We start from the raw sequence: 17,081 nt of genomic DNA on the forward strand, positions 1-17,081 counted from the left end.
AAAATTATGCAAAATAATTGAGAGATTAATGAGTCACTGCAATAAACCTTCATCTTACTTTCATATTTATACAGGTAAATTAGATGTTATATAATCTTGAGTAAACAAATAGACTGTATATTTATGTTTTAAATTTGTACTTACTGTCCTTTCCCTCACTATTTTATATTAATAGCAACTTTTGGGGCAATATTGTCCAAGTACCACATTGTTTCAAAACTTCTGGCATTACTGCTTCATGAAAGTCTGGATTCAGGAGAAAAATTCAGTATCATGCTTGCTCTTGGTCATTGCACAGAGGATTGTGGTAAATAAGCATTGTATTTATTTGGTTTGCTTATTAAGATAGTGGAATAGAAATGTGTGGTTGTTCCCTTTCCTTCCTCCCCATTCAGCTCCCAAACCCATCGTCTTAGCTCCTTGTCCTTCACAGATTGTTTGCGGCTCTGCTTCTGCTTTCTCTTCCTTGTTTCTTTCTCCCTGTTCCAGTATGAATTCTCTCAGTTTTGGCCCCCTTCGCCTCAGTATTGTTCTTCTGTCTCCATTGTCTAGTTTACTGTTTAAGTTCCTGTACCAATCTTACTCCCCCTTGCTGAGAACTCTGAAAGGCTCTTCCTCTCCCTGCCTGGCGTCCCTTTATTTTCTTCTCCCTATTCTGTGTTCCTCCTCTTTACTCTCTTCCCACTCTCCCAGCTGCTTTCCTCCCCCTTTCTCCACTTTCCTCCACCACCTCTGTCCCTCCCACTTCTCTCTTTTCCATTTGCTTACTTGCTCCTTTCAGTCACTTCTCCTTCCCTCATTTTTTCTATTGTTGCTGTAAGTCTGTGCAAGTTAGGATGAACTTTTTTTTTTAAACCAAGTAAGGGGATTTTGTTTGCTCTTATGATACTACTATTTGGCAGCATTTCAGAGATCATCATTTATGAAACTCAAGCATTTTCTATAAATGATTTCCTAAATTGAAAATATTTTTTAAATTATGTTTTTATTTACTTAAAAATTTTGACCTACGACCTAATTTATATAATTTATGATAAAGATTTTCAACTTCAATTTTTGATGTTTTCCAGAGGAGAATCAGTATGACCTTTTAAAAAACAATGGGCTTCCATTCATACTACAAGCCTTGAATGAATCTCAAAATGAGGAACTAAAAAGAGCTGCTGCTTTTGTGCTTTACAATTGCAAAAAAATAAGTAAGTTTAATATTACTTTAAGAAAATACCAACTCAAGTTAATAGAGGAAAATTTATGTTAGTCTGAAAGAGCCAAATTCTTTCTCCATTTGAAAGGCAGAAATATGAGTGCCTCCAAAAAGTTCATAAAAAATGTATATTATGGGCCCGGCGCGGTGGCGCAAGTGGTTAAGGTCCTCGCCTTGCATGCCCAGGATCCCATATGGGCGCCGGTTCTATCCCGGCAGCCCCGCTTCCCTTCCAGCTCCCTGCCTGTGGCCTGGGAAAGCAGTTGAGGACAGCCCAAAGCTTTGGGACCCTGCATCCGCGTGGGAGACCCGGAAGGGGCTCCTGGCTTCGGATTGGCAAAGCATCGGCCCGTTGCACTCACTTGGGGAGTGAATCATTGGACGGAAGATCTTCCTCTCTGTCTCTCTTCTCTGTATATCTGCCTTTCCAATGAAAAAATAATAAAATAAAATTTAAAAAAATACTTTAAAAAAATGTATATTATGAAAAAAAAATGGCAAGAATCGAAGTATCTGTGTAATTTGAACATGACAGCATATAAAAACATGTGGAAGAGAGCATATAAAAAACAGCAATAGAGATAAGTCATATGTTTTCTGGTATGTGTGAAATTTAGTTTATATTTAAGGTAATTATTTAATCATAAAGCATATTATTAAATATTTCATTTAATTCATTTTTAAATCCATTATTTACTTTTATTGGAAAGGCAGATTTTACATAGAGAAGGAGATACAGAAGGAAAGTTCTTCCATCCATTGGTTCACTACCCAAATAGCCAAATGGCTAGAACTGAGCTGATTTGAAGCCAAGACCAAGGAGCTTCTTCTGGGTCTCCCACGCAGATGCAGGGCCCCAAGGCTTTGGGCTGTGCTCCACTGCTTTCCCAGGCCACAAGCAAGGAGCTGGATGGGAAGTGGAGCAGCCATTACATGAATCAGCGCCCATATGGAATCCTGGCACATGCAAGGCGAGGATTTAGCCACTGGACCCACCCACCAGACCCTCATTGGAAAGGCAGATTTTATAGAGAGAAGGAGAAACAGAGGTTTTCTATCAACTAGTTCACTACCTAAATGGCTGAAATGGCCAGAGCTGAGCCAATCATGAACTAGGAGTCCAGGAGCTTCTTTCTGGGTCTCCTATGTGGGTGCAGAGGCCAAAGATTTGAGCCATCCTTTACTGCCTTCCTAGCTCATAAGCAGGAAGCTGGATTGGAAGTGGAACAGCCTGGACTCAAACAGGTACCCTTATGGGATGCTGCCAATGAAAATGGGGGATTATCCTATTGTGCTACCATTCCAGCTCCCATTCATTTATTTATTTAAAAAAGACTTGTGTATCTTCTTTGTTCCAGGCAGTGTCCTAGGCACTGGGGATGTGATAAGAAACAGTCTGTGTATTTTTAAAGTCTAGTTTAACTAGAGATAGTAATGGAATGTTCTTTAAAATGAGATCATGTGGTACCAGTTCCATGGCTCAAAAGTCTAATCCTCCATGTGCTAGCATTGACATCCCATTTGGGTGTTGTTTCTTGTCTTGACTGCTCCACTCCTTATCCCAGCTCTCTATCTGTAGGTTGGAAAAGCAATAGAGGATGGCCCAGGTCCTTGGGCCCCTGTACCTGCGTTGGAGACCTGGATAAAGCTTCTGGCTCCTGGCTTCATATCAGCACAGCTCTGGCTATTGTGGCCATTTGGGGAGTGAACCAGCATATGAGAGATCTCTCTCTAGCTCTGTTTCTCCTGTCTTTTCAAATCTGCCTTTCAAAAAAAAAAAAGAGAGAGAGATGTGTTACTGTAATTTAACATAGATTGTGAAAAGATAGAACACAGATTTTTGAGAACCTGACCTTGACCTGGAGTAGAAAAAGCTTTGGAGAAAGTAATTCTTTTTAAACATTTTACTTATGAGTGTTAGAGTCTGAGACCTCTGCCAAACGCTTCCCATGTATTTTCAGTACTAGTTAAGCAGGTAAGGTAGTCTAGATGGACAAAATTTAGAGAAGGGTTATAGTGGAGTATAAAGTTGTTTTATTTAAAGTGCTAAAATAGCATTTCTGGTGATAAATAAATTCACATTTCCTCCCCCCCCATCTTTTTTACAAAGCTGAGAAATTATCTTTAAGTTTAGCAGAATATTTTGATGAAAGTGATACAGAACAATTAAAGAACACAGAAATGAAAGCAAAGAATCTTGAACCATACTGGAAGAGAGCAAAGGAAATTCTACAAAAACTGGAACACCTTGAAAGAAAAGACAATGAGGTTGGCTTCTTTGTTTCAAAAAGTATAGAAAGTTTTCTGTTATTTTTTAAAATATGTATTTCTTTGTTTTGAGAATGAATGAATGAATGAATATCCTGCATCTGCTGGCTCACTCCTTAGATGACTGCAACTGCTGAGACTGCGCAGGGCTGCTGTCCGGAACCAACAGCTGCATGCAGTTCCCTTACGTTGTTGCACAGGCCCAGGCACTGGGGTCATGTAATGCTGCTGCTTCTCAAACCATTAGCATAGAGCAGCATTGGAAGTGGAGCAGCCAGGACTCCAGTTGGCATTCTTCATACAGAATGCTGGCATCGCAAATGATAACTTCATTTGCTCGGCCACAAGACTAGGCCCAATCTTTGCTTTTAGCTCCACATTTAGCCCACTTTCTAGAGTTTCTTTCTTTCTTTTTTCTGTTTATTTATTTTTGTAAATTTAAAAAATTTTGAAAAGCAGAGCAACAGACACACACATACAAAGGCAGAGATAGGAGTCTTCTGTCTGCTGGTTCACTCCCCAAATGGCTGCAGTGGCTGGAGCTGGGCCAGGCAGAAGCCAGGAGCCCATTTTCCCATCCACGTGTCCCATGTGCACAATAAGTTCCCAAGTATTGAGGCAGTAGTGTGTGCATTAATAGGATACCAGATCAGAAGCAGAGAAGCTGGGACTAGAACCATACACTTTAATAAGAGGTGTGGCAGTCCTAGGCAATATGTTAAACTTGTTTTTAAATTGTTTATTTGGAAAGACAGATTTACAGAGAGAAGGAGATCTGGAGAGAAAGACCTTTTGTCTGCTAGTTCACTCCTCAAGTGATCACAGTGGCCATGGAGCAGCCAATCTGAAGCCAAGAGCCAGGAGCTTCTTCTGGGTCTCCCATGCAGGTGCAGGGTCCCAAGGCTTTGGGCTGTCCTCAACTGCTTTCCTAGGCTACAAGCAGGGAGCTGGATGGGAAGTGGAGCAGTCAGGACATGAACTGGTGCCCATATGGGATCCTGGCACATTACATTCAGGTTGAGGACTTTAGCCACGAGGCTACCACACTAGGCCCCCTTAACTTTATTTTAGAGGCAGAGAGGGAGACAGAAAGTGCTTGCAATGGCCCTTGGCTGGGGCCCAATCTGGGAACCAGGAACTCAATCTAGGTTTCCCATTTGGTTGGCAGGAATACAACTACCTGAACCATCATTGGTTCCTTTGAGTCTGCAGTAGCAGGAAACTGGATTCAGGAGCTGAAGTGGGGTTTCAAACCTATGTGCAACGCAAGCATTTTAACTCAACACCTGCCTCCTCTTTGCTTTTACAGTTGCAAAGTTTTCCATTGAATGTGTATGCTAGCTTTTCTGATAAATGCTAATGTTATTATCAACTTTTGGTGTTATAAATATTGTTGCAATTAACATTAACATTGTGCACATGTAAAAGTAATTGATAGTTTTTATACAGATATACACAGCTTTTATTATGAAAGATACCGAAAACTTTAATCAAAAGGCCAAGAAATGATCAAAAAAACTTTCATAGAGACTAGTTTATACTCCTGCCAGTCATGTTTGGTGGTATGCTTGTTTCTGATCCTTTCCAATGTGATGAGAAAAGCATCTCAATGTAGCTGTAATATTTCTCTTGTTACAAGAGGGATGGAACCTTTCTTCATGTGTTAAGGAGCTATTTGTTTTTTCTATCAAGTGTCTGTTTAATTTGTCCACTTTCTACACTGTTATTTGCCTTTGATATTTCATTGTAGTCATATTTTATAAATGCTACTTTAAGAGTTATATTTTTCCTAGATATGATTTTTCTATATGTGTATATATAGACATAAATCACTTTCAGATCTTTCGATTGTCACTTAGTTTTGCTTCTAGTCCCCACCCTTTTTTTTTAATTCCCATCACCTCAACATTCTTGGTCTTTATCAAAATGTTTAAAAATATTTTGTATGCTTAAGAATATTAATTCTCTTATGATTTGTTATTTTTGCATAACAATTGGAAAGGTCTTCCATTTCTTCAGAATATTAAAATATGATTTCTTTTAGAATGTATTTCCATGTTTTTATATTTAGGTTTTTGGTCCATTTTGACTTTACTGTTATATAAATTGTGAGATTTCCATTTATTTTTTTTCCTCTGATGGCTACTAAATTGTCCTAACATCATTTGTTGGATAAACTCCTTCATTTTCTGATGTGAACTATTTCTTTTATAATATAATCTTCTGACAATCATAAACTTCTCCTGCATGATTTAAAGGAAGTATAAAGCAATTTCTAAAACAAGTTGATTATATTTAAATTGCTTATTTATTGTTATTTTTACATCACAGGGTAAAGAAAGAGAAACATGTAAGAGTATCATGAATACAAATATTGAGAATACATTGAAACAACTTCACGTGGATAGTATTGGTGAAAGAAACAAAGCAGAGGATAAGAATAAAAGGCAGTCCAGACAACGTCAGAGTCATGTGCCCCGTGGAATCATGTCCAAAGCACATGAAAATGATGATCAAATGAAGATAGCATCAAAAAATGCAAATCCGGTTAATGCTTGTTATAGGGAGAGTGGACAAAATCAAACTTTACGTAAAACCAGTTTGAGCTGCAATCAAAAATTACCTGAAGGAACAACTTTTGAAAAGAAGAATCTTATTTCTCTACCAGGGTATAGTTTAATAATTTTAATAATCATTTATCAAGCATGTCTACACAGTGCTGTGTGTTATGCTGTTAGGCACAGGAGATGAATGTAGACACCTTCAAACATGCCCTTGGGAGGAGCCTAAAATAGGAAATGTTGGAAAAGGAGTTTGGATAGGGAGGTAAGGACCTGTTGCTGAAAGGCTTTGGTATCGTACTCAGGGTTATTGTTTCAAATTCACAGTGTATAAGGAGCTGTTAAGGATTTTAAATTGACTGAAATAAATTTGAATTTTAGAAAGGATGAAAACCTAAAAGGAAAGAAACCTAAACTGAAACCCTCTACCTGATATGCCAATACATGTGTTGGTGGTCCATCAGCAATTTAGCAGACTAGGTTATAAATTTAACATGATAAAAGGAAAAAGGACAATCTGATTTGGGCTTCTTCTTGTTTGTTCTGTGTTTAATCTTGAATACAATTCTGTGTTCTCTCATGTGGCCTGTGGGACTGCTGCTGCAGCTGTAGCTCCTCTTGAAATCTTTTCCGTGTTGTTTAATGCTTAGAATAATGAAGGGAGGAGGCCAGAGGCAGGTTAATCCTCTACCTGCAGCACTGGCTTCGCGTGTGAATGCCAGTTTGAGTCTTGGCTGTTCTACTTCTGACGCAGCTCAGTGCTAATGGCCTGTGAAAGCAACAGAGAATGGTCCAAGGCCTTGGGTAGGGTAGAGTACACCATCACCATGCACCTTTCCTTTTCAAGACCATTCTTGATCATTTTAACTTGATCGTTCAGGGATGTGGGTGACATAAGTCGGCTGCTTCTGAGTCAGCCTTCTTGCCTTCTGACTCAAGTCTTACATCGTGTCATTCTTTTTTCTTTTATGATCAGCCACATCTCTGCTTCATTTGAGTTGGAAATATATCAGTTGAGTTTTTCATATTTACATTTCTTTTAAATGTCTTTTTGCTTCTGTGTAGCATTTCTAAAATAGCTACACATGGGTAGATATCTATGGCTATAGTTATTGCTATGTGTGATTTCTGGTCTATAGCTTTTACTTTTTCTGTACTGTGGGTTACCAGTGTGACAGTGTAGTTAAACACATTTGTTCATCCAAGATATCTGGGGAAGCAACGGAAGATAGCCCAAGCACCTGGGTCCCCTGCCACCTACGTGGGAGTTGGGATGGAGTTTTAGGCTCCCAGCTTCAGCCCCTGGCTTGTGCAGCCATTTAGAAGTGAACCAGTAGATGGAACATATTTCTCCCTCTTTCTGTAACTCTCCCTATCAGAAAAATAAAATATATCTTAGAAATTAAAAAAGGATTATAAGGTTCTGGCTATATGTATATTTAGACCAGAAGAATTGTCAAATGTCAGTTTTTAAAAAAGATTTATTTATTTTTATTGGAAAGTCAGATATACAGAGAGAAGGAGAGACAGAGAGGAAGCTCTTCTGTCCACTGGTTCACTCTCTAAGTTACCTCAACAGCCTTAGCTGAGCCAATCCAAAGCCAGGCACCAGCGGCCTCTTCTTGGTCTCCCACATGAGTGCAGGGTCCCAAGGCCTTGGGTTGTCCTCTGCTGCTTTCCCAGGCCACAAGCAGGGAGCTGGATGGGAAGCAGGGCTGCCGGGACACAAACTGGTGCATGCAAGGTGAGGAGCTTAACCACTAGGCTACCGCTCTAGGCCCAAACCAATTCTTTTAAGATTTATTTATGGGCCTGGAACAGTGGCTCAGTGGCTAAAGTCCTCACCTTGCATGTGCCGGGATCCCATTTGGCACCAGTTTGTGTCCTAACTGCTCCGCTTCCCATCCAGCTCCCTGCTTGTGGCCTGGGAAAGCAATGGAGGATGGCCCTAAGTCTTGGAACCCTGAACCTGCATGGGAGACCTGGAAGAAGCCCCTGGTTCCTGGCTTTTGATCAGCTCAGTCATGGCCACTGTGGCCACTTGAGGAGTGAGTGAATCCTCTTATAGATCTTTCTATCTCTACCTTCTCTATAGATCTGTCCTTCCAATATAAGTCTTTTTTTCCCCCGTATAAATCTTTTTTTTCCAAATAATTTTTAAAGATTTATTTATTTACTTGAAAGGCAATTCCAATCACTTCATAGATGGAGACCACGGTCAGGGGTGAGACATGCTGAAGCCTAGAGCCAGGAGCTCCTTGTTAGTCTCCCACAGAAATGGCCAGGACTCAAATACTTGAACTCTCTTCTGCTGCTTTCTCAGGCATGTTAGCAGAAAGCTGGAGCAGAAGTGGAACAGCCAAGACTCAAGGTACTTAGATACTTAGATGGGATGCCAGCATCACCGGTGGCAGCTTAGCTTGTTGTGCTGCAATTCTAGCCCTGTAATTCTACCTGATGCAAAATGTCTGTCCACATGTACAATGTTGTATTTACCTTTTTTGTTTGTTTTAATATATTTTTATTCTGAATTCTGAATTATGTGGTACAATTTTATATAGGCTCACATTCCACCCCCCGACAGATTTTCCCCATTTTACTACAATAGTGGTATTTACTTTTGTTAATTTGGTATCTATTTGTTTCTAGTGACCAAGTTTTTAAACATCCAACTCACATTATCAAAAATAGAAAGCAGCAGTTACCTGTTACAGGTATGATTTAAACTGTTTCTTCTTCATTTTTTTTTAAGAAAATAGATATTTAGATGACTAATAAAACAAAAAAATATATACATTGATATGTCTTTACTCCTAAGTGTAAGTCACACACTTGTCTCTTTGGTGTAAATGTCTCTGTCACTTCTATATTGCTCTCCAGAACCTTTCTTGTTTACCTACCAGGAAGACTGGCTATGTAGTACTGCACAAAACTTTATGAAAATCTTGATACCTAATAAATGTTGTAAATGTCAGATCCTTTTTAGTTAATTCAAGAAATCTTGTGTTTTATAATCCTTTGCAGATCCTTTTACATTATGTTCAGATATAATAAATAAAGAAGTCACCAGTTTTTTAGCAACCGACAGTTCTTGCAAAACATTGAAATATAGGTGCTCAGGTAAATCTGTTTTAATTGCTACTGTTTCATAGTTAAAGCTTTACTTGATACATGTTAACTAGAATTTATAATGGTTATGCATGTATGACTTAAACTTAATTTCTTTTTGTAGAAGCAAGTAATAAAATAATCTTTTGTAACACATTGAGCTCCTGATATTTATCTGAATCAGCAGTCATCACCCTTATTACTTTATTCTCTCTTGTCATTTTATTCCTTTTTTATTACAATACCATCCATAAATTTGAGTAAATATTTTTTTATGTTTTCAAAAGGCAACTAAATACATATGTATTCTGACTTATTCTCCAAATATAGACATGAAATGTTAATATCTTTTTAAAATCTGTAGTATATAAATGTTTTAGTGTTGCATACCTTTTTTCCCTGCAGGACTCTTGTAAATGGCCCATAGCACTTACTCCGTCTCTTCCTCCTCTTTTACACCTTGGTATCTCCTCTTTGTTCTGTGTTGTCCAAGGAGAAAACTGAAGTCACTCTATATTCAGCTGAAGATATTATCGTGCTTTCCTTCTGGGTGAAGACATTATTTGTGTCACTCTAAAGCTGATGTCTAGCTGTGTGTAACATGAATTCCATGTCTTTTTTTGCCTTTGTTTTTATATTGAAATATCTTTTCAGTCCCTTTCTATTCATCCTTTTGTCCACCCTAAATTGTCCTCTGCTTTCTCGTCTTAAAAGTCCCAATACATTGTTTGATCTACTATCCTTTTAAGTATTCATATACTCTCATATTGCCAGATTCCCTTCTTGGCTTCCTTCAGTTTTAGTTTATTATCCTGAAATACAACTTTTTAATGAAATATGATATTTTAAAACTGTCATTCTCCTAAACTTTAAAGGTTACTTGAAACTTCCTTTTAATCTCAAATCAAATTACTTTGAAAAATTCTTCTTTCCTTTATTGAAATCGTATATGTGTGTTTATAATTTGTTCATTGATTTTAAAGTTTGGAGCAGCAGGGTAGACATGGAAGTTCCATCTGCTGACTCATTTTCCAAATGCTTGCAACAGCCATGACTGGACCAGACTGAACTCAGTCTCTGCACCGGGGTGACAGTAACTGACGTACTTGAGCCATCACCCGTTTCTTCCATGGTGCACATTAATGGGAAGCAAGTGGAGGCAGAACTGATCGTCAAATCTGGATGTTATGTGGATTCCCAAGTGATATCTTAACCACTGTCCCAAAGGTCAACCTTTCCTAATCACTTTCACTTCTTTGAAATGTTGATTATCATTCCTTGAAATTCTTTTATCACAAGTACAAACTACCGGCGCAGTAGCCTAGCAGCTAAAGTCCTCACCTTGCATGTCCAGGATCCCACATTGGCATTAGTTTGTGTCCTGGCAGCTCCACTTCCCAGCTAGCTCCATGCTTGTGGTCTGGGAAAGCAGTCAAGGACAAATGACTGCAGTGATTGGAGCTGAGTCCGCACAAAGCCCAGAATCGGGAGCTTCTTCTAGGTCTCCTTCCTGGGTGCAGGCTTCCAAGCACTTGGGCATTCTTCCATTGCTTTTTTAGTTACATTATCAGGAAGCTGAATGGGAAGTGGAACAGCTGGGACACGAAATGGTGCCTACACAGGATGCAGGACGTTACTCACGACGTCACAGCCCTGAGTTGTTGTTTTTTAACTCATAATGTGTTAATGGTGTAACTGAAGTATTTACGGATGAAATTATACTTTAATCCAAATTTCAGGCATCATAATCTAATCCACATTGATGGAGACAGAGCAGAGTAAGTGCGGATGTTGCTAGGATATAAGTAACCATGATATTGAAGATGTGGAAATCATGCTTGAGGACTCATATTCTTCCCTTTAATGTTGTATTTGAAATTTCTATACTAAAATGTTAACAACAAAAAACCCACATTGACCAGTCTTATGAATCACCTTTTTTGAGTATTCCTCCTAAGAGGAATACCAAGTCAGATACCAAGTCAGAGGAAGACCAAGTCAGATGCTCCTTTATCAACGTAACTCTGGGCTCATCTTCTAATTCCAACACATACCTCATTGGACTGTGTTTGTTGTTTTTGCTCTCACCTGACTTCTTGAGATATTTAAGTTCCTGATATCACATCAATCATCATCATTGATATTTGTTTTCATAAATTTGTTATTGGATATTTTTGTACATCAATTTAATTTGTTTTCTTTTAGGTTGCATAGCCGTGGGAAAATCTGTGAATAGCCGAAATTTTAGCAACCTCTTACACTCTTGCCCATACCAATGTGATCGTCACAAAGTCATTATGGAAGCAGAAGACAGATATAAAAATGAACTAAGGAAATCACTTATCTGTAACAAAAGTAATTAATTCAGCACCTTTGAAAGTATAATTATGACTGTTTTCTGAATTGTCATCTAAAGTTTTAAGCATATTAAAAGCCCAAGTAAAATATGTAGAAGAAGAAAGCTGTTTCTAAGTAACTAGTAATTTTAAGGTGAACCCAGGGAGTAGTCTTGCTCTCTGGTATTTTTAAAATTCTTCCTAATGCTGTAAGGATTCCCACTAGGAGGGGGAGAAAAGTATTATACTAATAGAATTAATATGCTGCATTCTGATTCAAACACTAAATGTGCTAAATATGTTCCATATGTTTCAGAAATTCTGTTGACTCCACGAAGACGGCGACAACTCAATATTGAATCTGCTCCCAGAGGAATAAGTGAATATATTTAATTTTTAAATAAATTTTATGTATTCCTAAGAAAGAAGAGGACAGCTGTGTGGTTGCTTTAAGTTGCATCATGCATGGCTTTTAAATGACAATTCTGTTCTCTGATGAGGAACAAAGAGAATTTCTTGTTGCTTGCTCACCCAGTGGGAAAGAAGCTGAGGAAATCAGTATTCACTAAGTACCTGCTAATGTTTCAGGTGTTTTGTAGATAGTATTTTTTTTTATTTTTATAATACTATAATGTAGGTATTCCTTTATTCCCACTTTAAGGTACATGGAGTTGGTAAATAGTGGAATTGAAATTCAAATGCAACTCTTTTTCCAGAAGCCCTTGTCTATGTTCTGGATCACATTTCTATTTTAAGAACGCATTTCTTACAGAAGTTTTATTTCAATTATTTTAATTAAAAAAAAACACATTTCTTCTGCTATGCACAAGTGCTTCAGAGAGACTTTGTAGATAGCTCAATTGCCTCAGTTGTTCAAAACCAAATAGGCAAGTAGTATGAACCTTAAAACCCTGCTTAAAAATAAAAAATATTCTTAATTATGTGAATTTTATTTGACTAAAGGGTTAACATTTCAATTTTATCACCATTCCAAATATCAGAAATTTAACATTTCTTTCTATTCCTATGAAGCTAGAATGCATGGTAAGAATAGATAGTATAGTACCTTGCTTATCAAACTAATCTGAAAATGAATAAATCTATACTGCCACCATTATTTGTTACAGAGACATTTGTACTTGGTATATGCAGGAAGCATTTTTCCACATATGTTTATTTGACTATTTTTAATTTGCAGAACTTTGGAAGAAATTCCAAATATATAGTTTTTTGCTAGGTGAAACATTCTGCTTGCGAATGAATGCTAAGTATCACTATAGAGGAACCCACTTTTTGAAGTAATGTTTTTTGTAGAAATTATTAGAAAGGGTTAGTTTTTCTGTAGAAACATGTTGCCTTTGGAAATCTTATTCTTGTCAAGAACTTGACATTAAGTTAGTAACAGATTGTTTTTTCTGCAACATGTCATTTAAAAAGATGTAGAAATTAAATCACCTGCAGAGCCTCATGAAATGGCATAATGATGGTCAAACATTGATTGTACAGAGTGACCCTAAGTATTTGAGGTGGCATTCAGCTCATAGATACCACACATCTTTTTTGGATGAGCAGTTTATAATTTGGCTTGCTTTTTTAGTAATTAGAAAGGAATTTTCAGAAAGTTAATCATTCTGTTTGTTTTACATCTTTTTTCACAAGCAGGCCAGGAATACTTGATATGTTGCAATTTTTTTTTTTCCTGTCAACGAATTTCCCTTTCTTAATAAGACATTTACCACCATTTATTTATTTACAATTAAGTTTGTATTTTTCGTTTTGGGACGTGGCCACTGTACTATCTTAGCACTGAAGGATTTCCTCAATTATCAGGGAGCTTTCTTATCAGGATGAATTGGTCTCTAGGAAAAGTGTGGAAATGGGAAATTGTGTAGTTCAGCATCCTTGCCAGTCTTCCATGGTGGCTGATACGAAGCAGCCACAGAGGGGATCCAGGAAGAAGAGGAATCTATGTACTCCTTCCACACTCTGTAGATCTACGTACTGCCCCATACTCTTCAGGAACATGTGAGGGCTTGGGGGCAAACGTTAAGTGTAAGACTTGGCGAAATGGTAGCCACAGTGTTAAGGCTGGTGGTTGGTTAACCATACAGCCTCAGTATCTCCAAAATTATACTAATTTATCCATTCCTGATTAAAATGAGCTCAATTCATTTTGAGCAAATGAAGCTAAAACCAGTTTCTGGATAAACAGTTTCTAGTAGACTCAAACATAAGGAGCAGCTTCATTGAGAGTTTCAAAATGGTTGTTACCAAGAATCTTTCTTTCTCTTGGTATTTACTGATCACCGTGTATTATTTGTTAGCTACTCTTTTGGGTACTAGGAATACAGTGGTGAACAAAATAGAGAAATATCCCTGCCTTCATGGAACTTGCTTTCTAGATATTGTTAAGAAACATTACATTGATTTCTCAGCCTTCTGCTAGAAAGACATTTCTGCTTGAAAAGGTATGCACTGTGGTTATTTAAAACGTGAACAAATAGCTAATGGTTTGGGCCTGTAAGAATGAGATTTTTTTTCTTTTAAATTTTATTTTAATCATGCTTTTTAAAGATTTATTTATTTTTCTTAGAAAGGCAGATTTACACAGAGAAGGAGAGGTAAGAAATAAAGATCTTCTGTCCACTGTTTACTTGCCAAGTGGCTACAAACAGCCAAAGCTGAACTGGAACTGAGCCAATCTGAAGCCAAGAGCCAGGAGCCTCTCCAGGTCACCACAAGGGTGCAGGGTCCCAAGGCTTTGGGTCATCCTCTACCGCTTTCCCCGGCCACAGGCAGGAAGCTGGATGGAAAGTGGAGTAGCCAGGATACAAACCGGTGCCATATGGGATCTCGGCACATACTAGATTTTATAAGGATGGCCCAGCATGTCTATACCTGACCCTTCTGATGTCAGCAGTAACTTTAACTGGCAATATAGAAGAGTCTTCCTTCCCACCAGGAATTAACAATCAATGAAAACTCGGGCCCGGCGCGGTGGCGCAAGTGGTTAAGTCCTCGCCTTGCACGCCCGGGATCCCATATGGGCGCCGGTTCTAATCCCGGCAGCCCCGCTTCCCTTCCAGCTCCCTGCCTGTGGCCTGGGAAAGCAGTCCAGGACGGCCCAAAGCTTTGGGAACCTGCACCCACGTGGGAGGCCCAGAAGAGGCTCCTGGCTTCGGATCGGCATAGTATCGGCCCGTTGCGCTCACTTGGGGAGTGAATCATTGGACGGAAGATCTTCCTCTCTGTCTCTCCTCTCTGTATATCTGCCTTTCCAATGAAAAAATAATAAAAATAAATCTTTAAAAAAAAATCAATGAAAACTCAAATGGTTAGCTAGTAATCATCATCAGAAAAAATTATATTCATAGATATCAACTATGTATTCTTTTTCTAATTTTTTTTTTAACTTAAAAGAGTTACAGTAGCCAGAGCTGGGCTGATCAGTAACTGACAGCCAGGAACTCCCATGTGGGTTCAGGGCTCAAGCACATGAGCCATTATCCTACACTAATTTCCCAGGTCATTATCAGGGAGCTGGATTGGAAGTGGAGCAGCTGAACTCAAACTGGTGCCCATATGGGATGCCTGCACTGCATGCAAAGGATTAGCCTGCATGTCACTTCATCACCCCAGCTATACATTCTTTCTGTTACAGAAAGTATCCCTTAAAAAAAAGTTAAAATCTTCCTTTCCTTTCCATTTCCCATAGGACAACCAATTTGAGTTTTGATCAAGCTGAATGTTTATATAACATTTATTTATTTTTATTGGAAAGATTTCCAGAGAGAAGGAAAGACAAAAAACTCTCATCCACTGGTTCACTGCCCCAAATGGCCACAATGGCTGGAGCTGAGCCAATCTGAAGCTATGAACCAGCAGCTTCTTCTAGGTCTCTCCAACGGGTGCAGGGTTCCAAGGCTTTGGGCTGGCCTTTACTGCTTTCCCAGGCCACAAGCAGGGAACTGAAAGGGAAGAAAGTAGAGCAGCTGGGATATGAACTAGTGCCCATATGGGATTCTCGAGCATGCAAGGCCCTGGGACACTGCACCTGTGTGGGAGACTTGGAAGAGGCTCCTGGTTTCTGGTGTCAGTTACACTCAACTTCAGTCTTGGGACCATTTTGGGAGTGAACCAGTGGATCGAAGATGAACCTCTATACCACTTTCTCTCTGTAAATTTGCCTTTCCAATAATAATAAATAAATCTTTATATTTGGATTTCTCAATGAGGAGTAACCTAGATATGACATCATCTCTGTTATTCATAACCTTGGAATAAGTTAAGCACTTACTTGGGTCTCAAAAAATGCTTTTTTTCAGCAGGTACTAATATATTCTACAATTCTCAATTGCAGAAAAAAGAAGAATTCGTAAAAATTTTACTGAAGAAGAAATAAGTTACATTTTCAGTGGAGTTAAGAAAATGGGAAATCACTGGAATTTGATTTTATGGTCTTTCCCGTTTCAACAAGGTCGGACATCTGTGGACCTTGCTCACAAATATCACAAGCTGACCAAAGCTCCAAGTGTCTAACTCCCTGATTGGCAGAAAATATTGTCATAGCTTAGTTTTGATCTCTTAAAAAACCTTGAAAAATACAAAAAATTTAAGTATTTGTCTAAACTTTTCCAAGGCAGAATTTGTAGAAGCAGAGATATGATAATTAAACAGTTTGTAATACTGGAATTCTTGTAATTATTGCAACAGTTTATAAGGTAAATGTACTTTCAATGTTAAGAAAAATTTATCATAAGGCCAAACGGTTGTGAATATAGTCTTACTTTTCCTTAAGCTCAAAGAATATGGTTCAGAGAGGAAAGTAATCAGCGTCTTACTCACTGCCAAAGACCCTCCCCAGAACTCAGAAAAACAGAATAGTTGCCCAAGCTGCTCAGCCGAGTTCCCACATATTAAATCGTTGTTTGACATTTTGTTAATTAACATTCTTGTTTTAAAAGCTGATTTTGCAGTTGCTTTGAATGCTTCCATATTGTGTGATTTGGTTCACTTCTTTTTGGCATATGTTTATTTGCTTTAGGTTTTCAAAAGTGATTATTCCTTTCCCTTCTCTCACACTTGGTATCCTTCATGGTGACAAGCTGTGCCATTTCATGCTGCAATGGGACAGTGTCACATCCCCTGAGGCTGACCACCAGACACTGCTTTGTAAAATATGTCCCAACAGAAATGTGGCCTGCAGGGCCAGGTAGGGGATCAGCTTCTGTGCTAGGTTCAGTGAGGTTTTATGGACCTGAAAATGCTTCTTGGCATGCTATGTGACCGAGGAGCCTGTCCTGGGCTCCAGTCTAAGAATCACTTCCTCCTCCTCTCTCTCCTAAATGCCCACAACAGCTGGTATTGGGTCAGATCAAACTCAGCCTCTATCAGTCCAGGTCTCCTAGGTGGATGGCAGGGACCAACTACTTGAGCCATGACCTACTGCCTCCCAGGGTCTGCGTTAACAGGAAGCTCAAGTTGGCAATGTCAGCAGCACTCAAACCCAGGCACTGCAGTATGGGATGGGATTATCCCAACAGTGTGTTAGCTGCTATGTGATAGGTACCCTCACTTGTTTATGGTAAGAATTGTCCAGTATTC

At 38.7% G+C, this 17,081-nt stretch overlaps 1 protein-coding gene across 1 annotated transcript in view; it reads left to right on the forward strand.

Annotated features, from left to right (window-relative positions):
* LOC121167696 (telomere repeats-binding bouquet formation protein 1-like) overlaps positions 1-16,237 on the forward strand; it is a 33,101-nt gene extending 16,864 nt beyond the window's left edge. The window contains exons 11-19 of the mRNA XM_040997251.1: positions 176-307; positions 1,071-1,196; positions 3,315-3,472; positions 5,804-6,141; positions 8,683-8,747; positions 9,058-9,153; positions 11,347-11,496; positions 11,794-11,856; positions 15,838-16,237. Of these exons, the coding sequence (XP_040853185.1) occupies positions 176-307; positions 1,071-1,196; positions 3,315-3,472; positions 5,804-6,141; positions 8,683-8,747; positions 9,058-9,153; positions 11,347-11,496; positions 11,794-11,856; positions 15,838-16,016 (1,307 nt within the window). The 3' untranslated portion in view covers positions 16,017-16,237. The remainder of the gene's footprint in view (positions 1-175; positions 308-1,070; positions 1,197-3,314; positions 3,473-5,803; positions 6,142-8,682; positions 8,748-9,057; positions 9,154-11,346; positions 11,497-11,793; positions 11,857-15,837) is intronic.
* The last annotated feature ends 844 nt before the right edge of the window (positions 16,238-17,081 follow it).

This window comes from Ochotona curzoniae, unplaced genomic scaffold (genome assembly GCF_017591425.1).
Source record: "Ochotona curzoniae isolate NIBS_2020 unplaced genomic scaffold, NIBS_Ocur_1.0 patch423, whole genome shotgun sequence".
Taxonomy (NCBI): Eukaryota; Metazoa; Chordata; class Mammalia; order Lagomorpha; family Ochotonidae; genus Ochotona; species Ochotona curzoniae.